This window comes from Kogia breviceps, chromosome 14, assembly GCF_026419965.1.
Source record: "Kogia breviceps isolate mKogBre1 chromosome 14, mKogBre1 haplotype 1, whole genome shotgun sequence".
NCBI lineage: Eukaryota > Metazoa > Chordata > Mammalia > Artiodactyla > Physeteridae > Kogia > Kogia breviceps.
The window spans coordinates 33,155,778-33,180,466 of NC_081323.1; the positions used below are offsets into that span (position 1 = coordinate 33,155,778).

The following is a 24,689-nucleotide window of genomic DNA, read 5'->3' on the forward strand; positions in this document are numbered from 1 at the left end:
AGAGGTGGCCAAGGTCGGTAGCCCGGCGGTAGATTGGATGGGACTGGGTAACTGACCATTGGGTGGGGAGGGGGGGCAGGAGGTAAGGCTGCCAGAGGGAGTGTCACGTGGCCCCTCAAGTCACCTATGATAGTTAGAGGCCCTGGAGGTGCAGAGAAGGCCACGAGCAGAAGCCGGTCTCCAGTGGACGCGGGGCCCGAGCGGGACAGGTCGGCAGAGGGTGGAAGGAAAGGGAGCCTGGGGCCTCCTTTGTCCTTTCTTCCATCTCTGGAATACTTGGAAGCTTGACAGCCTCCTGGAATCTACCAGGGATGAATGCACCAAAGGGTTCGTTTCAATGTTTAATAACTCCAGCCATCATAACCGCTTTATGGAGATTACATTGGCTTTTCCATAAGTATTTTCAGTAACTAGAGTGAGATTTGCTGTCTATGGCTAAATCTCCAGCTAGCTTCCTTGTATTTATAACACTGTACTTAGAGATTATTTTCAGAGTAAAGATCCATCTTTTTCTTACAGTTTTCGTGTTTATGCTTAGGAAGGAAGCAGTCTAGGAAATTGTTATTCGTGAACTTCCCTTTCCGGAACAGATGGCTTCCGTATGAATTTTGATGGCCTGTGATTGTCACTTAGAGTGATTTCAAGCTGTTGGCAGCAGCGCCACACTGATGTTGGAAAACCATCCGGGTACAGGAAGGGCTGGAAGCTTGGTCGGGTGCTCAGGCTGAGGGAGACTGGGTGTCACGACACTCAGATGACTCCCTAGGTCTGATGATATTAGGCACTTATCGCTCTTGGTCAGAAGCCACCATACAACTCGGAGCAAAGAGTCGAGACAGTGTCAGCTGACTGGGGTTATATCCAGTTCTGTCATGTGATTTTACAAATAAGACTTAAAGGTCAAAGTACAAAGTGCGTTTCCCAGCATGCGAACTAGATCACACGTGGTGGAGTTTGTTTCGTGAGAGTAACTGCAAGACCGGTTATGACTCCGGTTATGACTCCGTCATGTTCAGATAGTGTCCGAGCCGTGCTTCCCAGCATTGGGTTGTCAGGGTCCTTCTGGGCTCCTGTCATAAGCGGGTTCCATTCGGTGGGTCTGCAGGGGGCCCATGATCCCTCGAGCTCTGGGGGCTGCTGGTGCCTGGGCTGCACTTTGAATAACATGTCTGAGCTGGGGTGCCCGTCTTTTGGGGCACAGAGCTCTTTGAGAAGCTGAGGGAACTGTGGTCCCTCAGAAAAGTGAGGCTGCTCCTCCCCGTCCCCACCACACCCCAGCCTCAGCCATTTCAAGGTTGTGGACCCGTTGAAACCCACCGAGCATTTCCAGTTTTTTTTTTTTTTTGTTTTTTAATTTTATTGGCGCGTCTTCAGTTTTGATTTCAGAAGTGGCTGATAAAAAAGACACTAATGGTACATAATGGCCTTTCAGTCAGTATCTTCGCTGGTATTTATATAGAGTGGATGTTAATTTAAAACTTGGCAAGGACTACCTTGGCTACCTACAGGTTGGGGTAAATGATCCTGGGGAGGGCCCTTTAAACTTTGCTGTTCCTAAGGTGTAAGGCTCCAAGCCTGGAATTCCTTACCCTCTGGCTTCCCATGAGAGCGGGGGGTGCGGGGTGGGCATGGTATGACCTGCATTCCTTCGTGTTTTGTAAGTAAGAACTGGCAGGCGATGTGAGCACGCATTGTGGTCACGTCTAGTCCTCTGAGATCCCCGGATGGTTTTGTGCTCCCAGCAGGTGTTTGTTGGTAATACTGGTGGTTCTAAAGTGAAAGATCTAGACACAGTAGGTTGATGAGTGACTGAGAAATGACCCCGGTGGCAACAGGAGGGACCGGGATGTGGCATCTGTGGCATTAACAAAACGAATCTGCGTGGCTCTCTCGCTGGGCGGAGTGCACTTTGGAAGTTGAATGCGGTGGTGGAGCGGGGTGATTGAGTCAACTGTTTGTTTTCCAGTGTTGTGAACACGGGGTGTCCCTGAGGCAGTTCTCACTTTTGGGTCCACAGTGGAGCTGCCCGAGACCTGGAGGGTGGACTGGAGGCTCCACGCACGCAGGAGGGATTTCATTTATTTGTCTCTAAGCCAGTGTTGTGTTCGCCCAGCCCTGTACTTCCTCAAACTGGCTTGGAAAAGTTAACGCAGGCCGTGGGGATCCGCTGTAGCGCTTGAATGGTGTTTACTGCAACATACGCTTTGGGCTTCATTGTTCTGGCTGCTGTTTGTTCTGTCTCTGTTCATCCTGAGGTGGCCAGGGTGCTACCCTCTCCTGCCTCTACTCCCCCAGCCCCCCACCCCAGATTATTTTCACATAAATCCCAGGCATCGTTTCATTTGTAAATATTTCAGTATGTCTCTAAAAGGTTAAGGCCTTTTAAAACTCGTCATGATACTATTATCACACCTAAAATAATAATTCCTTAGTATCATCACATATCTAGTCACTGTTAACATTTCCCTACATGTCTTATTATTTCTAAAAACGTTCTTCTATGTGAACTGAGATCCATTCGGGCTAGACATGATTAAGCTTAGTGGGGAAGGCAAGTCAAAAGCCGAGATAGGCTGGAAGCTAGGCCTCTTGTGCCAAGCAGTTAGCCAAGTTGTGAAGGCAAAGGACAGGTTCTTGAAGGAAATGGAAACTGCTGCTCCAGTGAACACATGAGTAAGAATGGGAAACAGCTTTATTGCTCACATGGAGAGAGTTTGAGTGGTCTGGATAGAAGATCAAACCAGCCACAACATTCTCTTATGCCACAGCCTGATCCAGGGCAAGGCCCCAACTTTCTTCAACTCTGTGAAGGCTGAGAGAGGTGAGGAAGCTGCAGAAGAAAAGTCTGAAGCCAGCAGAGGTTGGATCATGAGGTTTAAGGAAAGAAGCCGTCTCTGTGACATCAGAGTGCAAAGTGAAGCAAAGTGCTGACGTAGAAGCTGCAGCACGTTATCCAGATCTAGTTAAGATCATTTACGAAGGTGGCTACACTAAACAACAGATAATCAGTGTTGACGAAACAGCCTTCTGTTGGAAGAAGATGCCACTTAGGACTGCCATTAGGGGCTAATGCAGTTGGTGACTTTAATTTAAAGCCAGTACTCATTTACCATTCCAAAATTCTTAGGACCCTTAAGAATTATGCTCAGTCTACTCTGCCTGTGCTCTATAAATGGAGCAACAAAACGTGGATGACAGCACATCTCTCTTTACAACATAGTTTACTAAATATTTTAAGCCCACTGTTGAGACTGTCTCAAAAAAAAAAAAGATTCCTTTTGAAATGTTACTGCTCATTGACAATGCACCTCATCACCCAAGAGCTCTGATGGAGACGGACAACAAGATTAATGTTGTTTTCACGCCTGCTAACACAGTATCCATTCTGCATATCCCATGGATCAAGGACTAATTTTGACTTTCAAGTCTTATTCTTTAAGAAATATATTTCATAAGGCTATAGTTGCTATAGCTAGTGATTCCTCTGATGGATCTGGGCAACGTAAACTGAAAACCTGCTGGAAAGGATTCAACATTCTAGATGCCATTAAGAACATTCATGATTCATGGGAAGAAGTCAAAACACCAACATTAGCAAGTGTTGGAAGAAGTTGATTCCAACCCTCATGGATGACTTTGAGGGGTTCAAGACTTCAATGAAGGAAGTAACTGCAGATGTGGTGGAAGTAGCAAGGAGAAGTGGAGCCTGAAGATGTGACTGAATTGCTGCAATCTCACGAAAAAACTTCAATCGATGAGGAGTTGCTTCTTATGGATGAGCAAAGAAAGTGGTTCCTTGAGATGGAATCTACTCCTGGTGAGGATGCTATGAAGATTGTTGAAATGACAGCAAAGGATTTAGAATATGACACAGACTTGGTTCATAAAGCAGGGTTTGAGAGGATTGACTCCAATTTGAGTCTGTGGTTTCAATACTATCACATAGCATTGCATGCTACAGAGAAATTGTTCGGGAAAGGAAGAGTCAATTGGCAAGGTAAACTTCACTGTTGTCTTATATTAAGAAATTGCCATAGCCACTCCAGTCAGCAGCCATCAACATTGAGGCAAGACCCTCCACCAGCAGAAAGATTACCACTTGCTGAAGGCTCAGATGATGGTTAGCAGTTTTTAGCAATAAAGTATTTTTAAATTAAGGTACGTACCTTGTTTTTTTAGACATAATGCTATTGAACTTTTAAACATAACTTTGATATGCTCTGAGAAACAACAGAATTCGTGTGACTCATCGTGTTGTGATATTATCTTTATTGCCGTGGTCTGGACCGAACCTGCAGGGTCTCCAAGGTCCACCTGTATATTTGGATTGAGGCTTTCTCCAAGAGCCCTGGCTTACCTTAGTGGAAAATGGTATTTAGATACTCTAATTTGGCTGTAAGATTCTAGGCCTTTTCAGAGGACAAAGCTAGGGAGTGCTTTTTTTTTTTTTTCAATTTCAGATAAAGTTCATGTTAGCATTTCCCACTTAGATTCAGGACTACAGAAGTTTTACCTAGCCTCATCAATCTGTTAAAGGAAAATTCAGCTGAGTGAATTTGAAGATCTAATTGGTTTTATTCAGTGAGTCATGAATCTGACAGCATCCCACCTAGCAAGTTGAAAGGCCCTGCCAGGAGCTGTACAAAATGGAAGGCTTTTAAGGGCAGAAAGAGGGTGTGATAAGGAAGTTAAAAAAGTGGATTATTTCAGGCAAAGTCAGCTTCCCTTGGGGACAGCAGGGGTGTCTTAGCAGGCAGGTTACCATATTAGTGTAGACCAGGAAATTCCAGACTGATCGGTTCAAGATTTACTCCTGGGAGAGGCTGAAACTACATTAAGTAAGGTATTAAATCTTGGTGGGGCTTAGCATAAGTGACTGCATTTTGGCCCTATAGTTTCTTTTTAACATATCTAATGTTTATATCTCCTTTCAACCAAAATCCGTGGTCCTCAGCGGCAGCAACATAATTACTCACGTATTATCCCACAGTACACAAACAGAAATCCCAGGATAACTACACTTATCACCAAAAATATGATTCATGAACCCACAGTATCTTTGCTCTGTAGTTCTTTTTCTCCTTAGGCTAGATTTCCCCCTGCCTAAGGAATTAGCACATGAGGTCTTTTCTCACCATGCGGCACACAGGTTCGTTTACTTCAACTTACTTTTGTGTTTTAGGTTATTTAATACAAATAATTTTGTTTTATTTTTGTGTAAATTATTTTCATCATTCTAAAGATGATCTATATAGATCAAGGTGTTTTTCTAGAAATCTAGCTTCTCTCCCTGTCTCTTCCACTTCATCTTCTTTCTCCATAGGTAACCTTTCGAAAAAGAAATACGCTATCCTTTTTATCGTTAAATACAAGTGGTAGCATCCCATGTATACTTTTCTCCACCTCACATTTCCCACTTAACGAACCCTGGCCTCCGTCCACAGCAGTACATAGAGACCTTCCTCATTCCTTTGCCAGGGACATCCCACTCCATTGTGTGGGCGTAGTCTCGTTTCTTTCAGAGAACTGTACTTTTTAGGATTTCTCTTAACTTCCTGTTCTGGTGTCTTCTAGGAATTACATTTTCTGGATGGGTATAGAAAGGAGGTGGGGGGAGGGGGCAGTGCCCTGGCTGCTTCTAGAAGCAGCACCTGGTTGTGAGCACTACTCCTGTTTCTTCTTAGTTCTCCTCCTGGATGGAGGGATACGGTGACCTTTTTCTGTACCAGGTGGGTGGGGCTTTCTCTTTTCCCGAGTCACACAATGTCCCTGGTTTCTGTCATTTCACATAGACTCCTTTTGGCTCACAGGTAGAAGTTCTTCCAGGGTTCGCCAACACAGTATTTTCAGTCTTAAGTTTTTGATGGTGGCATCTGTTTTGTCAGTTCCTCGTGTTTATGTTTGTAAGGTTTCAGGACGGAGGGTGTCAGAGATTGTGCTTCATGTGCCATTTAAAAACAAACCACCATATGTAAAAAGTAAATACAACAAAAATTGTAGAAACAGTCTTTTCTCTCCTAACCAACACTGAATTATTTGTGTTGCAGGGAGAAGGACTTGGAAGCCAAATTCATTATTCAAATGGAGAAAAGCAAAACAACAATCACAAACTTAAAGGCAAGTAGCGGCCTGGGCTGGCTCCAGTTCTGTGAGTTGTGTTTGTTTCCGCGTCGAAAGGCTTGTGGGTAAATACAACACATCTGCTGTTTCCACAGCCCTCCTATCTCTGTTCAGTTCACCACGTCAGCTTGCACTTGGCTTGGGCTTGGTCACAAAGCAAAAGGGTTGATGCTCTGTCTTCTGTCCCGTCCCTGGTTTCGCTGACGTGGGAGCCAGGCCTGAGCCGCAGCTCTGGGAGGTGACCTCATGGGTTTAGCCCCGACCCAGGCATTTCTATCCTCTATCCTGTGGTGGATCCTTAGCCTGGCAATTGGCTCATTGTGAATTATTAAATAAGCTTTGGCCCTAGATTTGTTTTCATTTTTAATGAAAATAATTTTGTAAACTTTGCAAGAGAAGCTGGTATTATTATTCAAAACTCAGAGGATGAAAAATTTAAAAAACTGAAATTTTTTTCTGGAAAAAAGAAAATTGAAAAAAAATCCCAGAATTTTCTAAGATGGAGAGTTCTTTTTGTACTTAAAGTATCCTGTTTTTTTTCTTTGGCTAGTGAATTTGTTAAGGACCCTGAATACTTTTAGGGGAAAAATAAGTGTGTAAAATCAATAATGAAGAGATCCCGTGCCTTATGAACCCAACCCTGTCCTCCTCCGATAGTTGTCATTAGCTCACAGGTTTGGGTTTCAGAGGCCTGGTGCCCCACGGCCAAGTGCAGATCAGTCTCTGGTTGGATTTCTGTTAATTCGTGGCTCAAGGGACTGAACACTTTGAAATCCAGTTTCAAAGTCGTGCAACTTGATCCCCAGTGATAGAAGCTGGGGAATGTGCCCATCTTCGCATGGGCCGTGTTCTGGGCATTTTGAGAGGCCTCCTCTGAGGCTCTGGTGCCCCTTGGCCTGTGGCATTCTCCAGTGGAATGTCTTTCTTTCTCTGCTGCCCTGCAGTTCTCCTACCTTCTGGCTCTGCTTGGCCCGCACCTGGCTTTCCCTCCTTTGACCTCCCACATTTTCTCACGGTCACTTGTTTTTTCTCTGCTGTTAGTTACCTCTGCTTTGCTCTGCTTCCTGTACCGTTGTGTGCTTACAGTGCTGCGGTCAAAGTCATTCCAACATCGTATTTACCGGAACGGAGTGGAGAGACCTGTGGCCTTGGATGAATCTCCTTCCTTTGTGTGTTATGGAATCTTTTTTCCTTGATTACTCTGTTACTTTTTGAGTTTTACAAACATTGCCTTGTCTGATATAACCAGAATAGATGCCTGGGTTTTTAAACATTTTAATAATAAGAACCTTAAACAGTTTTCTTTTTAATAGTATGTATACTCTAGTATCTGAATTATGTTGGAAAACAGGATGCCCATTACATTTATTCAGCATATGTCCAGGGAGCTGTGTGAGGCCTTGGTGGCATATGAAGATTTTTAAACATGGTTTTTGCTTCAGTTTTGGTATACAGCAAGTTAGACAAGATGTATGCAAACATATGCAGTAGACTCATAATATGATGTGTCCTGGGAGAGTCGTCTCTCAGAGGTGGGAGAATTACTTCTGGATGCAGTGCCCAAGGGGAGCTTTGTGGAAGAGGAGGCATCTGACCTGGAGTTTTCAGTGGGGCCACAAGATCACACAACTGCTGTCACATTGTCATCTCTGTGAACAGCACCCCGTGGAGTTGTGCAGACTCCAGCAATAAAAAGCATTGAAGTCAGAAAAACATAGCGTCTGGCTGGAGTGTCAGGTTCATATAAGGTAATCATGATAAAAAGTCCAGAAAAGTAGCCTTGGGTCATATTGTAGAGAGCCTGAATTGCTGGGAGGAGTTTAGGTTTGCTTGCTTGTTCATTCATTCATTCATTCATTCAGGAGGTGAGGAATTAAATGGATTTGAGTCAGGGTATAAATAATGGAAAATGGTGATCATTTGTGTATTTTTTATGAAGTTTTTCTCTTGAATTGGATAGATTACTTGTTTGCTGACAGTGCTCTTCACATTATTATTATTTTCCTCTTACATTGTTGTTATTATTGTCATAATCATCTCTTTCTAGATACCAGAAGGAGGGACCGGGGACTCAGGAAGAGAACGGACCAAGACCTTCACCTACGACTTTTCTTTTTATTCTGCTGATACGAAAAGTCCAGATTATGTTTCACAAGAAATGGTATGGTATTTTCAAAATCTCTGTTTTGGTTTATTTTCATATTGAGAAAAACATGCCTACCCTAAAACTCTTTAAAACATCTTGCTAATTTTTTTCTGAATATGATTTATGTAAAATTAGCCTTTGCTAACTTAGCTTTTTGCTTATTATGTAGCACCATTTATCTTAAGCCTGAGATGAATTCCATCCCAAAAAGGTTGATTTTTTTTTTTTCCACTTCTGAGCATGATGATCATAATTTTTGTTTCAAAACTTGGCAGTGACTACTGTTTTAAAGGAGCTTTGCAAGTAAAGCATTTTTGGGGGGGACATTTACAGGCATACTTCATTTTACTGTGCTCGATGTTAACGCTTTTTTGCAAATTGAAGGTCGAGGCAATCCCGTGTTGAGTCTGTTGGCGCCATTTTTCCAACAGCATTTGTTCACTTCGTGTTTCTGTGTCACATTTTGGTAATTCTCGCAATATTTTCAAACTCTTTATTATTATATTTGATCGGTGATCTATCATGTTACTATTGCAAAAAGATTACAACTTGTTGAAGGCTCAGATGATGGTTAGCATTTTTTAGCAAGTAAGTATTTTTTAATTAAGGTATGTATGTTATTTTTTAGACAAAGTGCTACTACACACTTAATAGACTGCAGTATTGTATAAACATAACTTATTTGCACAGGGAACCAAAACATTTGTGTGCCTCGCTTTATTGCTGTGGTCTGAACTGAATCCGCAGGAACTCTGATGTCTGCCTGTGTGTACTGCTAAGCCTGGCACATAACTCAGTTGGCCTTGAGTCCTGCTGTGATACAGAGCCTTAGGAGGTACACTTCACACCCAAGTCACATTTCCCCTGCTTGGATGTATCATTGTAGGTTCTAGAAAGAAAGATTCTAGAAAGCAAGATCGTTTTGTTCAGAATCTTTCTAGAACCTAGAATGAAGCTGGAATTTGTCCAGGAAACCTGTGCTGTAGGCTTTTGTGATCTGAAATGTAGACATGACATGGGCAGATAAGAACAGACCTGAAGATCCTCCCAGGGGACCGTTGCTTGATGGTGTGTCATGTGACCAGAAGGACTGGTGTATTTCCCTGAGTGGGGCAAACAGGGTGTTGGAGCAGAGCGGGGTTCTGGTGCAACACGGTGTGGGGTAGTGGGGAGAGCATGCCCGCATGGTGGGGCTTCTCCCTGGCTTGTTAACAGCTTCTTAAGAGGCATGGCTTCAGGTCTCCAGGTGTTAAAACGAACGTGAATTCCCGTCCTGCCCGCCCAGGCTTGTGACCCACGCGATGGCATCTTGAAGTGGTATCATGGTGTAGTTTCTTGTAACTTGGTGTGTCCACATACTAGAATCTCAGCGTTGCCTGGGAAAGTAAGTGTTAGAAATGCAGAATTTCAGGAACTACTCCAGACCTACTGAATCAAACTGCATTTTTTAGCAAGATCCCCAGGTGAGTTGCACGATCGATCCTTAGTATTTGAGAAATGTAGTTGGTTTAGGAATGGTTTGTGGAGGAGGCTGGCTTTCTGAGGCGATGTAAGTGTTGGGATTTCAGATAGGCTGTGAACATGGAGAAGTTGTTCCAGGGAGAGGCCTGGAGTGTTAGTATCTGCAAGATGTTGATTCAGTATTGGGGAAACATAGAAAGGACAACAGCAGTAGGAATGGGGGGGCCGTGAGGAGAGATGGGGTGCTGGGCATGAGAGAGGAGCTGGGAGAGGAAAGGTGAACTAATGCTGCTGGAGTTCGCAGGGGAATCAGAAACGCCGCTTGGTGCTCAGGGGTGCTGCCTCGTTTCATCCTCACGAGAACCAAATGAGGTCGACTTTAGCTCCATTTTTCCTTGTCAAGGAGACTCAGCTTAAATAACTTTCTCAAGTCTGCAGGTCTAATCGACTGAATAGTAGCAGAGTTGAGATCCTGGGGCTGATGTATGTGGCAGTGGAGATATCCCTGGAAGGTCTTAAGGGTTTAAAGATTGGTGTGTTCTCAGTGACAGGTGGACAGGGCAGCCCTGTTGAATGAATAAATGGATGAGTGAGTGAGCGAAGATGACTTTGGTCCTGAGGTAAGTGGATTAGTCAGTGTTGGTAGCTAGGAGTCTGGCGAGGAACAGAATGTTGCAGCTAGTGGAATCCAGATTTTGGCTTTCAGGTAGGAATGCAAATGAAGTGGCTGGTATGAGCGAGTTTAAGGGAAAAGCTGGTTCATTACGTGGTCGTCGGAACATCTTCATTAGAGGATGAATGAAGGGCCATGAAAGTTTCCCTCCTAAGTTACCCAGCGAGCGGCTGAATTTCCCTCCTGTTTAACCTGGATTTGAGGCCTTTTGGGGACAGGGGCTGTGCCGAGGGAAAGCCCAGGGACGGGAGTGGTGGCGTGGACAGCAGGGCCTGGCTCCCTGCAGATGCTCAGCAGGTGTTTGCTGACTGAGAGGCCTCGTCTACGGGTGGGTAGTTCATTTGTGGAACAGGTCACATATCCTGGGTTCAGTGAGAGTCAGGGTCAGGGAAGCAGTAACACGTTTAGCTCTTTGGGGAGTTAAAAATACCTGCCCAGAGTTTAAAAATAGTTTGAGAATGAAAAGAGTTTTCAGCTGAGGAGGAGACTTTCCCGCTTCAGGTGTCTGTGCTTCAGAGGCTTTGGGTTCTTTGACTCTGGAACAGTCTCAGGTTATTTATATCGTACATTCAGTTCAAAACTGAAAAAGTCTTTGAGATACGTTAGTAAACACTGCTTTCTAGTAGAACCACATGTTAATAAAACCAGCAGAGATCCAGGAAAACTCCTAGTGTTTTTTTTCCCCTCTTTTCCAGTTTTATTGAGAAATAATTGACATATATCTCTGTATAAGTCTAAGGTGTACAGCATGATGGTTCGCTCTACGTATCTTGTGAAACAATTGTCGCAATAGGTTTAATTAATAACCATCCTCTCATGTAGATACAATAAAAAGAAAAGAAAAAAAAATTCCTCCTTGTGATGGAGAACTCTTAGGATCTACTCTCATAACAACTTTCCTGTGTGTCATGCAGCAGTGTGAACTGTAGTCATCATTGTTGTATATTATATTCCTAGTGCTTATTTCTCCTGTCACTGTAAGTTTGTACCTCTTGACCGCCTTCTTCCAAGTCTCCCTCCCCCAACCTCCCGCCTCTGGTAACCACAAATCCGATCTCTTTTTCTGTGAGTTTGGCATTTTTGGGAAAACACCTATTTTTTAGACACTCTGTTAAAGAGAAGGTAATCTTCCTCATCTCTAATTTGAATAGCTGGTGTTGTATTGACTAAAGTTTTCACGCTGCCGGATCCCGCACAGGAACTGAGCTGACTGTTCTCACCCCTGCTGTAAACGGGAAGATGCAGGCTTAGCGTGATGTCGGCCCTTGTCTTTTTCTTCTTTTTAAAAATCATTTAAATGAAAAGGCATCTTGAGACAATATATCATGCCCATTACTATAGTACAAGTCAGGTTTCCCATAATGTTAAACAAATTCCAAATAAGATGACCATTACTATTTCTTCCTTCCAAATTAATTTTAGATTTTGAAAAAAAAAATCAGTGAGCCATTTAAGTCCATACTCGTGTCAATTAAAGACCATTAAGTAAGGTCTAATTTTCTTAATTGTTCTCCAGACTCCAAAGGGAGGCTTTGATCTCCCAGTGCCTGTTCCTTGATTCCACCCCGGAGAAACTTGAAACCTAAAATTTCCCAGTTGACAGCTGGATGAAGAGTCTTTTGTTTTCACAGCGCCCTCTTGTGGGCACTTCCCGTCAAGCGAGGCCCTGCGATGCCTCCCTTTGCTCTGTTAAGTCAGCGCTGTAGCCTCTCAGACAAGCAGCGAAGTGGCTCTTCGGGACCCTGGCCAGGAGGGCAGGACATCAGCCAGTCGAGCAGCCCCTTCCTTCCCCACCTCGGTTTGGTAGACGATGGTAAATCAGTCCTTGGTGGGAGCTGCAGTGGGGTAGCTGGGTTTCCCTGCTGGGAACCCCGGAGGTGTGGGCACCGTCCTGCTGCTTCTCTGGGTCCCCAGCCGACTTGAAGCTGGGACCGAGCCAGGCCTGGGTCTCAGCGCTTCTGAACCTGCATTTTCTAGGCCTGTCGTGCGGTCACGTCCACCAGCCCCAGGCCCCCTGCCCCCTCCGGGGCCCCCTGAGTCTGGAGGAACTCCAGCTGAGTTAGCTTTCTAGAGACTAAATGAAGAGTGAAGTAGCAGGTGTGGATTTTAACCCTGGGGAAGAATTCCATTTTGAAAACTTTGGGGTTTGGTTTAAATATGATATTTTCCATGACTTTGTTTTAGCCCCAGACAAAAGTATGAGAGAAGAGCCTTCCTTTATTCTTCTGGAAGCTTTTGGAAGGCTGTTCTTTCTCTCCAGTGGCACTCTGTGAAGTGGTAAAATTGACATCTGCCTTTTGGTTTTTGTCTAATCAGAAAGAATTAAAGAAATATTTAGAATTTTCCTCCTATTCCGTATATAGTGGTGGAAATGAACCTCAGAGGGTTAGTCTGGAGCCCAGAGTCCCCCTGGGATTCCTGGTTCTGCTTCTTCACAGAGGGGTGTGTGTGTGTGTGTGTGTGTGTGTGTGTGTGTGTGTGTGTGTGTGTGTGTGTGTGTGTGTGTGTGTGTGTGTGTGTGTGTGTGTGGTCTGTCGGGGGAGGCCCCTCCACGTAGGGTTGGGGCTTCCAGATTGATGTCGAGAGTGTGGGAAGAGGACTCGGCGTCTGCTCCTGTAGAAGCTCAGGCTTTGGCGTCAGGGAGGCCAGGTGCAGATCCCACTCTGCCACCCAGTGTGTGCCCAGTGACCTAACCTCTCCCCCTGGACAGTGGATCTAGGACACTACTCGCCCCGAGTACTGATCACGGACATAGTGTGAGCTGCTCTAGCTGAAGGTTGAGTTAGTCATCTGAATGTGGGAAAAGGATCCGAATGTATCAGCTCGTAAAGCTGAAATGGATGAAACTTAACTCAGAATGAAGGAGAGTAATGAGAGGGTCCTCTGTGGAAGCGGCTCGGTTGGAAGGATAGTCTGTACGTCTTTGACTGATGCCACCGAGGAGACGAAGTCTAAACAAGATGGCGGGACGATGGTGCCTGAAGCATCCTTGGCTGACAAGCTGTGTTGGTAGCAAGGATGTCTATGTGGGGAGGGGAGAGCAAGATGGCCAGTGGTTGTCAGCCCCGTCTGGGGGTGGTATCTGGCTGGAGGGCCCAGATCCCTATGGGGAGACGATGGTGTGTCTTGAGCTGGGCTCACTCTGCATCGCTCACGGAGACTGAACCCTCCCGAGGGGTTGGTGAGGCTCCCGCCCTGGCCTTTGGGGGGGATCCCACACCTTTTCCTAGTCTGGCTGAGAACCTGATCGTATTCCCTCTCCATTGTCTCTTCAGCTGCTGATGTGCCTTTGTTTCTGAAGCAGGGAGGTGTTCTGTGTGCCCTTTGTGTCCTGGTCTCCCCTGCAGGGAGGGGGCAGGGGGCAGTGTGAAGGCAGGAGGGGGTTAGAAAGCTTTGGCTGGTCCCCGCCCCAGCTGGGTGTAAGGAGGATGACCAGGCATCTTGATTTGCTTCTTTTACATCGATTGTATGGGTCAAGTATTTGTCCCTCACCCCCCTTCCATTCCCCAAAGCATCCTAGTACAGTTGTGTGGTGCAGTGGACGTGGACTTGGGCCACTGTAAGTGCCAACCCAGGCCCCACACAGCTCGTCTTCCTGCCCTCTCCATCCTGGGCAAATGTCCAAATAGGAAAATGCACTGGATTCTGACTCAGGGGAGCCTGGCATCCCAGCCTCATCTGCACCCACTCATCACTCAGCTCTGTGAGAGCCTCCGGAGACTTACTTTGATGAATGGCTGTATCCTTAAAATGATGGCATTGATTTGACATGGTTTGGGCCGTAACTTTCTGGCTGCTGTGACTTTGAATATTTCGTTTCTGGAAGGTCTGGTGGTATGAATCACTTTATAAGTTTATTTAATTCTGAAATGGTAGATCATCACGCTTTAAAATCGTCTTTGCGTCTAGATATTGACTGTAACTTTGCCTTGTTTACCTTTTTCTATTTCAGGAATTTTTTGTTAAGTGGGAAAAAGGATGGGGTTGCTTTTTGCTTCATTAAATCAAGTGAAGGAAATCAAAAAGTTTCCTTTTGATTAAAAACGGGTATACACTTATTCTGTTGTTAACAGCTCTGTAGTGATTTATTTACATGGTATAATCCTTATGAAAGTAGTATTCAAGAATACTGCCAACACTGAAGGAGTTTTTATTAAAATCCATGGTAATTGTATCTTTTGTGTGTTTTTTTTTGTTTTGTTTTTTCTCCTTTCAGGTTTTCAAAACCCTCGGCACAGATGTCGTGAAGTCTGCATTTGAAGGTTATAATGCATGTGTCTTTGCATATGGGCAGACTGGATCAGGAAAGTCATACACTATGATGGGAGATTCTGTACGTTGTTTACACTGTGTGGGAAGAAAATTTCTCATTATCTCTCTTTCGACTGATAAAATTATCTCTTATCTATGCGGTCTGTACTAACTTGCTTTTTGTGTTCTGATCATTCTTTAGCAATAAGGTAAAACTCAGTTTTGGACGAAATTTCCTTTGAGAGATTTTAAATTAGAAATAGTTTTAAGTTTATAAGCATGAATAATGGATGGGAGTCTCAGTTCATTTTCTGTTTTTAAAGGCTTTATAATCTTATTTAAAAAGTATGCTGGGCCTACAAGTAATTTATTCTTCTTTCCTGCCAACCCAACAATTTGAATAAAATTACTGAACTCTGTTCTATTTAAAATTATTCAAAACATTTTTCCCCAAGAAAAATGTAAAAAAAAAAAGAGTCTCTTTGGTGGAAAGGTACTACATAAATCCAGTGAATACGTACAAAGTGTTAGAATTATACAGGTTATGTAGAGTCTGCATAGTTATAAATATAGTAGGTAGAGTTTAGTAGTTATGCTGTATAAGTTAAGAACCTTAAAGTTATACTTGCCCAAAAATATGGCAGAGGAAAAACTAGATGTGATTGTAGGAACTTATCCCATTCTGTGTTTTCTCCAGACCTGGAGAGTTGCTTGTGTGTTTTACTTTTCTCATGTCGTGGTTTTGAAAACTGTTCACTGAGTCTGAGAGATGCCAGCCTGTTCTAGATGTGGAGGGATTAGCAGAGGATGGCTGGGTTTCCTGCTGGCAGTCTCGGTGGTGCCTTGAATGCTACAGGTTCAATGGTTAGTGGAAGAAGTAATGCATTAAAGGAGGACAGGTCTTTCCAGATGAAAGCCTTTGAGTGCATGTGTCCTGGCTTCTTAAATCCAGGCATTTTCTTTCCAGGAGAAGAAAATAAATGCTGGGCAGTGAATCCTCAATGCTGAGAAGTAGGGAAGAATAAGAGAAGAACAGACAATTTCAAGAGTTTCACATTTCCTTTTACCATTACTTCTCTTTTCCTACTTTCCTACTGTGCCTTTAGAGAAAAAAGCCTTCTCTAAAAATGAAATTTACATGTTGATTCCCTCTTAGCTAGTTTATGTTAAGTTCAACAAAGCACTCATAAGTTACAGCTGTTTTTCTCTGACCTTACAGTTGAGTACCATTTGGGTATTCTTTTTTATTTTATTTTTTAAAGTAAGAACAAAAAATGCGGTGAAAGGCCCAGTTTTTCTTTATAAGAATTGATACTGATTTAATGGTATCAAGGAAAAAAATTCTCCTAAACCTGTGATTATATATATATATATATATATTTATATTATTTATTTTTGGGATGGGAGATTGGGTGAAAGTACGGAGGGTTTTCAGAAGAAAACATTGAAGCCCTAAAGTCTGGCTTTCTAACGAGAACGTTTTTGCCTCGACTTTGGTACCATTCTGAAGCTCATCAGCGTGTCAATGCCGACTGAAACGTGAATATTTGAAAGCTAGAGAATAAGTCGTCTTATGTTTGCAAGCCACGATTTAGCTGATGAACAGCTGATAACTATATTATCATGGTCCCAGCAGGTAGAAATTCGAAAACTCAATCCTCTCATTTCAGAGAGTAGGAAGCAGCCCTGCAGGGGATGAGTGCTGCGCCCTGGGCCCTGGGCCGGGCCTGCAGGCCCCTGGAGTCTGAGTCCACCCCAGCCAATTGCAGATGCAATCGTCGGTTGCTTTTATTTCAAGTGACAGCTGAGGCGTCCCTCCTTCCCACTGCAGGGCGATTCTGGCTTAATACCCCGGATCTGCGAAGGGCTCTTCAGTCGGATAAATGAAACCACCAGATGGGATGAGGCATCTTTTCGAACTGAAGTCAGGTATGGCCCATGGCCTGAGTAACTGAGTGTGAGCTTGATTTAAGGCACAAGGAGTGGATAAAGCCTTTGGATTCCTTAGGGGAGAGTCTGCCTCTCCCCCTCCTGTGCTGTGCCGGTTGGAAGGCAAGCTTAAAGCACATACGTGTTCAGTGCCGTCCTTGGGTACCATTTGGATTGGGGTTTGGGAGGCCGGTAGAGGCAACCCACCTTAGTCGGAAACTAATGAAGGATGCTCATCTCAAATGGAGTGAGCTTTCGACCTTTCAGTGTATACCCACTTGCCTTATTCTTTTATTTGAATAGGATTTGTGTTATTCTTTATGTTGGTAGGATCACTATAAATCTAGTATTTAAATAAACCTGGGTGGTTGAGGTGTTTTTTCCTCCTTGAACTTAAACCTGTGTGGGGAGGCAGTTTCGTCAGTGGTTTGGGGGCAGACGTGGCAGTCAAGGGTTCTCCTGGCTGCCTGACCCCGCAGAGGCTGTGAGGCCTTGGATAGGTTGTTTAAATCACCCTGAGCCTCTATTGCCTAACCTGTAAAATGGAGATAATAGTAGTATCTACCTCTGGGCTATTGTAGGGATTAAATGAAATAATCCATGTAAAGTGCTGTATCTGATACATGGTTACCACCCATAAGTGTATGTTGCTGCTGTTACTGTTGTTGTTATTAATGTCTGAAATCATCTTACTGAATTCAACTCTATTTGAAATTTTTAGCTACTTAGAAATTTATAATGAACGTGTGAGAGATCTACTTAGACGGAAGTCATCCAAAACCTTCAATTTAAGAGTCCGTGAGCATCCAAAAGAAGGACCTTATGTTGAGGGTAAGAGTGAATGTTTTCACAGCCCTATTCTTCTTGGGAATTTTTGTAAAAATAATAGTTTCAGAGAAAAAAATGTAGAATAATGGCGAGATTAAAAAAATTTATTTTTGGAACCATTATAGTAAAAATTGCATGTGCTATCACTGCATGATGTTCATTTAATGTGTTTATACTTCACTGGGCATTTGCTGATTTTGTGGGGCTTGCCAATAGATTTCCTCTGGCTTTAGGAACTCCAGAAACTTGTTTTTTTTTTCCAAGTTCCCAGGCAAGGTAAGCGACCCTACAGCCTGTCTCTTTAAATGGCCTTGCATTTTAGCAGTGTGTTTTTATCGACCTTAATGGGAACATGATTATAGGGCGACTCTGAGACCTCTCGCCTTTGGGAAGATTGTTTGCAGGTTCCTGTGCTGTGTTCTCGGCCTTTGTGTTGCACTCCACTAGATGTGTCACGATCCTTTGTGAGGAATGTCCCAGGGAATGACGGGTGAAGGGCTGGCCCTTGCGAATTATTTTAAAAATAGGCTGGGGCTTCCCTGGTGGCGCAGTGGTTGAGAATCCACCTGCTCATGCAGGCACACGGGTTCGTGCCCCGGTCCGGGAAGATCCGATCCCACATGCCGCGGAGCGGCTGGGCCCGTGAGCCATGGCCGCTGAGCCTGCGCATCCGGAGCCTGTGCTCTGAAACGGAAGCGGCCACAACAGTCAGAGGCCTGCTAACCACAAAAAATAAATAAATAAATAAAAATAGGCTGGATTGAAGGCTGTCTTTGGAATAAAACAGTCAGCTCTACACATTTCCTCTGTGTACAGCTGCTGAGTTAAGGCTGGCCTGTAAGAATCGCACACAGATCGGCTTTCCTGTGGCTATTGTCGTTCCTTTGTGTCTCGCTGGAGGCAAGGCTGAGAACTGGTCATGGATTTAAAGATGTTCCTGTTTCCGTTGTCATTTTTACCAGGTTATACTGGGTGCACCAACAGGTTCTGATCTGCATTTTAGTAAATTTTCAATTGAACTTTTGCTTTTTAATGCCCAAAGTGAAATGTGTAACTATGTATTTTGTTCTATGGAGCGTCAGATAACCATTATTGTTAATGGTTTTTAGCCTAACTGTGCCTTCATGTTTTCCCTTTAACTGTCTTATCAGGTGTTAAAACATATTACAAAGCTGGGTTTGTGAGGAGACAGAATAATCAAGCAGGGTGAAACATCCAGAATCTGGTGTAGATACTTAATGGGGATTTAGTTTCTAATAAATCTGATATTCAAACATTGGGGGAATATGGGTGATTAAGCTGTCTAGGAAGAAAAAAAAAGTAAATTGGTACTGGAGCTCAGTTTTTATACTAGGGTAAATGGCAAATGGATCAAAGATTTAAATGTAAAAAGTGACATAATGACTGCAAGAAACCCTGGATTACTTTTTTTCCTAGAAATTTGGAGAAGGGAAGGCTTTGAAAATTTTTTACTTAAAATCCAGAAGCCATGAAATAAAAGTGTTAAATTCGAAATGGTGAAACAAAACAAAACAGAAAACCAACTTTACACTTGGCAGAAACACCAGAAGCAAAGTAAAAAGACAGTTTACAATGTGGAGGGAATATTTTCAATTCAAGTTTCAGACAAAGGACTTGTTTAGTCTAATATATAAAGAGCTCCTATAACTTAATAAGGGCAGCTCCAAAACCAAGGAGAAAAATGAACAAAGGATGTGACTAGATTGTCCACAGAAATGGAAATACTGATGATTTTTAAATGGAGGAAAGAAGGCTCAGCCTCATAATCAGGGAAAAGCAAAATAAAAATTCTTCAAGCTAGCGTCTGTTAACTGTCCCGGCAGATGTAAGGAACCTGGTAAGACAGTGCTGAGAGACAGTCTTTATACCTTGTTACTGCTGGGTGTAAAGTGCCTTCTATGGAGGACAGTTTTGCGATATCCATCAAAATTTCAAATGTGCTTTCATCTAGCAATCCCACCTCTTAAGAATTTATTTTGCAGAAATATTCACACATTCGTAAAAACCGAAGTACAAGATTATTTGTAGCAGCGTTACTTGTGTTGGAAGCAAACTCTCAACAACCTCTGTAGTCTCAATAGGAAACCGTTGGTTACAGTACATGCATAGAATCGAATGCTCTGCAGCCATAAAAATGAATGAATGATCACTTTAACTGATACAGAATATTCTTCAATGTATTATTACACAGAAAAAAAGCAGGATGCGAAACAATGTGTATGGTACGCTACTATGTATAAAAGGGGAAAAAAAGATGGCTTAGTATATATGTAATTGCCTGTATACATATAGGTTATTTCTGGAAGGGTCTGGAGGAGCTAATAATGTTGGGTTGCCTGACAGAAGGGGAAGTTGGACGTGGGTTATTGGATGGCGGAGGGGGAAGACCCTTTACACAGTGTACTTTTTGTAGCCTTTGATTTTAGAACCATATAAATGTTTCCCAACAAATGAATGGAAAGTTTCTTTAAAAGGGATTTAAAAGAATGTGTGTTTTGCATGGAGACAGTGTTTATATTTCCCTGGCTATGATTAGCGCTCATGAGGTTGATGAAGATAGCTCACAGTTATCCTAAATACCATATGCGATAGGTATGCGTTATCAGGATTGGAGACCGACGCTCAGTGAGGTTAAGTGACTTGTTCACAACCGTGAAAGAGTCCACTCGTCAGCCGCAGAGCCTGGACTTGACCCCAGACAGCTCAGCTCCTGAGTCTGCATTATAAACCACCAACGATTTGTACAGTCGTGTATTATTTCATAGAGGTACATTTCTTCTTCCATTTACTAGATACTGGGGAGATTTCTTCACCCCCCCGCCTTTTTTTTTTTTTTTTTTTTTTTTTTTTTCAGATTTATCCAAACATTTAGTACAGAATTACGGTGATGTCGAAGAGCTTATGGATGCAGGAAACATCAATCGGACCACCGCCGCCACAGGGATGAATGATGTCAGCAGCAGGTCTCACGCCATCTTCACCATCAAGTTCACGCAGGTGAGGGCAGCTGTGGGGCGGGCTGGCTCTGTCCCTGAGGGCTTTCCCTGCTGATTGGCACCAGCTGAGGACCAATCTGTGGTGAGCCAGGAGAAGCAGAGGTGGCTGACTGCCGTTTTCTTGTTCATTAGATTTGAACGTGTGCTGTGTGCTGATTTCTCTGCTGTTACATTTGAAATGCAACCTGATGTATACCTGTAAGAAATATTTAGCAGGCTTCTGCCTTGTTCTAGACATTAAAAAAACTTGCTTTGTGCTTAATTAAGTCAAAGTTTTCATTGTTGCCAGCTCTGTGGGAGATAAGGGGGTTGCCAGTCAGAGCGGCTGGAGGCTGAGGTAACTCATCGTGGTCCATTATGGCTCTGTGGAACTCACCCCGCAGTGCTGCTTGTGATTATTAGAGTGGTATTAAAGGACAAGGGACGTCTTTAAGTATTAATGTAGGAATTCGTTATGATCTGGAGGTGGAGTGCATTTTGAACGTGTGTGTAAATGACTCAGGGCAGATACGTTAACACCAAGACTGGTGGAACAGATGAACATAAAGGTGTTGGGTCCTCTCAGTGCTTCGCACGTGTTAGGAGTTTGGAGAGGACCTGGCCTGTATTAACCATGGAACACATCAGATAGAAAAACTTAACCTTTCATTAACGAGGACGCTCAGAGGGCAAAGAAGATCAAAAAATTCTCTAGGGTCATTCGGAACAACTCCTGATAAATTCTCTACAAATTTACTTTTCTTTAGGCCTTTTCTTTTGATTTACTGTAGTTTACTGGGTTTTTTCTCCTGTTTTCTGGTTAATGTGGATTAGGATGTGGCCGTCCCTAGTTTCTAAGAGGCTTGCTTTTCGATCACAATATGGTAATTTCTTTTTGGCCTTTTGGTTCCGACTGTAAAACGTAGGTTAAAAGTCTTTGGGAAAGTAAAATTTCGGTAGAATTCAGAATCAAGGAATACAGAATTTAAGATTTTCACTATTTTATAATTGTGAAACAAATCGAATTTTAACATCGAATAATGGTTGAGTGATCTTTCAGATAATTGTCTATATTTATCATATTTTGGAAAGCCATTGTGCTTATAATGTTTCAGATTTTAGATGAGAACAAAACTAATTATTTGTTTACTTACATTTTTCTCTGTGGAATGCCCCTCAGGGCCTAGTTTCCTCATCTGCCATGGTCAGACTCAGCCCTTTTGAGAATGACAGTGATTTGGGTAACGGAATCCGTAGTTCTTCAGAAAGTTTAGGAATCACATATGGTAGGCTTCTATTGTATTCAATTTAATTTTTGTAATCAGGAAGAAGGCCAATGAAACAACAAAATTAAAAAAAAAAATCTACTCTGAGAGATCACAGTGAGGAGTGGAAAATAATTAGAATTTGTGTTATAAACACGTAAAACATATAAAAAATGTTACATAAACATATAAACATTGGGGCTCTTTATGCCTCTTCCACTTTGCTTTTATATTTCACCACAGGCAAAATTTGATGCTGAAATGCCATGTGAAACTGTGAGTAAGATCCACTTAGTCGATCTTGCTGGAAGTGAGCGGGCAGATGCCACTGGTGCCACCGGGGTCCGGCTGAAGGAAGGGGGTAACATCAACAAATCCCTCGTGACTCTGGGAAATGTCATTTCTGCCTTAGGTGGGTTCATACTTGTCTGCTGCCTCTTCTCGTTGTTGGTGGTGTCACAGTAGCGCAGAGCACTTAGGTTTAATGTTTGTGTCACAAACCGGAGTAATAGCCTCAAGGTTTTTTGAAGCCGAATTAGAGAAAATAATCTTTAATGATTGTCTTTAACTTTCCCCCCCTTTTCTTTTTCTCCTACAGCTGATTTATCTCAGGATGCTGCAAGCCCTCTTGTAAAGAAGAAGCAAGTTTTTGTGCCTTACAGGGATTCTGTTTTGACTTGGTTGTTAAAAGATAGCCTTGGAGGAAACTCTAAAACTATCATGATTGCCAGTAAGAATTTTAAGTTCTTTTTCTTCAGCGTACAGTGTTTCGTGTGAATTAACTGTAACAACTGAAGTTTAAAGTGTCTCATTAGGAAATAGCACCTTTTTATTAAAAAAAAAAAAAAAGTTTTTCTGTTCTGAAGAAAAGCACCTACTGTGATCCAGTCTACAGTATTGTATTATTGACTCTTTTTCCCTCTTCCTAGTTACATTAACTTGCCATGTTCTTGGTTATGCAAGCCGACGTCCATGCGGAATGATTCTTAGCTTTGCTTAAAGAACAGGACAGAAACTTCTAACTCTTGCTAACTCGTGGGAGAAAATCACTGTAGGGACATAGAGTAAAAATAACCCCACCTTGTTTTTTTTCTGTTTCAAAGCAGAAAATATGGAATTTAAAATTAAGAGTCGAGAGGAAAAAGCCCAGTAAATCTAGCAAATAATAACAGTAATATATGTCTATCTTTTCACTAATTAACAGGAAGAAGCAGAAAAGAGGAAAAAAATGTGCAAAGGGGGGGTAACTGTTGAGGAGAACTCAGAAATGCTTTCCCTCCTAACCACGCCCCCACCCCGACACCTTTCCATGTCCCCGTGTCTCCCTACACCCATGCCATGGAGTCCCTGTGGAGGCAAGGGCTCTACCTGGGGGTATGCACCCCAGACGCGGTTGTGTAGTCACTTAAGCCCTGAAGTTTGTTGGGGTTGGGGTGTGCTTGATTAACCAGAGCTTTAGGCAGAAAAGAATTAGCTGATCTACTGACTCTTTTCAAAAATTATCATGCTCTGGAGTTTCACCGGTGGTAGGTTTTGCCAGAACTTTTAAAAGGATTTAAATTTCTACTTTACATTGGAAGCGTACAGAGTTTTGAAATCCTCTTCTTATATTTTCAATGGAGAAAACTCCCTAAGCTGCAGAGGAGATTTGGTTAGGTGGCTGATTCTGAATTTAAAATGAGTGAAATGGCATTTAATTTGGTATAGTGAGCACTTTTCCTATGAGTCCTAGATAATTTTTAATATTCATGACTGTGGCAATGAATATTTAGTCTATCCAATGACCTGGGGTTAATCTGACTTTTAAATTACAAACCAACTTTGTGTTAAATGAAACGGAGTGCCAGATAAATTACTTTTTGAATTCATTCTTCACAGCCATTTCACCTGCTGATGTCAATTACGGAGAAACCCTAAGTACTCTTCGCTATGCAAATAGAGCCAAAAACATCATCAACAAGCCTACCATTAATGAGGACGCCAACGTCAAGCTCATCCGTGAGCTGCGAGCGGAAATAGCCAGGCTGAAAATGCTGCTTGCTCAAGGGAATCAGGTTGGCTTTTTCTGAGACTTATGGGTAATTTTCTTTGAGTAATGGCACCAATTTCTAGATCTTAACGAGGCACTTATCTCCGTGGTTGTATTGATTTGAGTAAATAAGTGCTAACTAAAGCTTTGAATGAGTTAGCTGTCCTCTCCTTTACAACACGCTCCCGTTGGCCTTTGCATTCATTATGTGCTCATGTGTAAGATTTTATCCACTAAACCCAAAATGATTAACTATCTAATAGTTATCAATTATGGATGGAAATTTAGCATGCAGTAGGATTAGCCAGCATACTCTCCATTAGTGGAAGGAAATCGAGGGGCTTGAGTAATGGTTAAGATTCTACCCAAGCATTTTATGACTTGAAAATGTATTTTAACAGAATGAAAGACTCGTTTGAGCACCTTTCTGAATCTCTGTTTTGTATCGCCCATTATAGAAGTGGTTATGGTGATACAGGGACACTTGTGACATCTCTGTGGGCTGGCTCAGGCGATTTCCCTGGGCCTTTGCTTGATTGTTGAAACTGCCTCACTTCAGGATCTCTTGGGGTTTTCGTGAAGGAGCCTTGTCCTTTTGTGTTTTTCACAGAAAACTTCCTTATAATCTGCATGGTGCATGAACCGAGCTGCATTCTGTGCTCATAGTGTGGTCTGTGCTGTTAGGTTTAGGTACTGTTGTGAGAGAGAATCAAGGAGCGCTTTTCACTTATTTATTTTTAAATTCTATTTATTTATTTACTTTTTCCCTGTTCAAACTTTATTCTTTTTTAAAAATTTTAATTAAAAAAACAAATTTATTTATTTATTTTCAGCTGGGTTGGGTCTTCGTTGCTGTGCATGGGCTTTCTCTAGTTGTGGCGAGCGGGGGCTACTCTTCGTTGCAGTCTGTGGGCTTCTCATTGCGGTGGCTTCTCTTGTGGAGCATGGGCTCTAGGTGCGTGGGCTTTAGTAGTTGCGGCATGCGGGCTCA

The 24,689-nt window shown here is 42.9% G+C and overlaps 1 protein-coding gene across 5 annotated transcripts in view; it reads left to right on the top strand.

The window, feature by feature from the left end:
- The window catches only part of KIF16B (kinesin family member 16B), a 296,484-nt gene that overhangs the window by 27,582 nt on the left and 244,213 nt on the right, over window positions 1–24,689 (top strand). For 2 of the 5 annotated variants that reach the window (XM_059037575.2, XM_059037574.2), the window contains exons 2-10: window positions 6,048–6,117; window positions 8,168–8,281; window positions 14,617–14,733; window positions 16,483–16,580; window positions 17,302–17,411; window positions 20,284–20,426; window positions 21,913–22,081; window positions 22,268–22,399; window positions 23,548–23,723. In XM_059037575.2, coding sequence (XP_058893558.1) covers window positions 6,048–6,117; window positions 8,168–8,281; window positions 14,617–14,733; window positions 16,483–16,580; window positions 17,302–17,411; window positions 20,284–20,426; window positions 21,913–22,081; window positions 22,268–22,399; window positions 23,548–23,723 — 1,129 coding nt within the window. The remainder of the gene's footprint in view (window positions 1–6,047; window positions 6,118–8,167; window positions 8,282–14,616; window positions 14,734–16,482; window positions 16,581–17,301; window positions 17,412–20,283; window positions 20,427–21,912; window positions 22,082–22,267; window positions 22,400–23,547; window positions 23,724–24,689) is intronic. The other 3 variants (XM_067012361.1, XM_067012362.1, XM_067012363.1) reach the window with 2 other exon arrangements.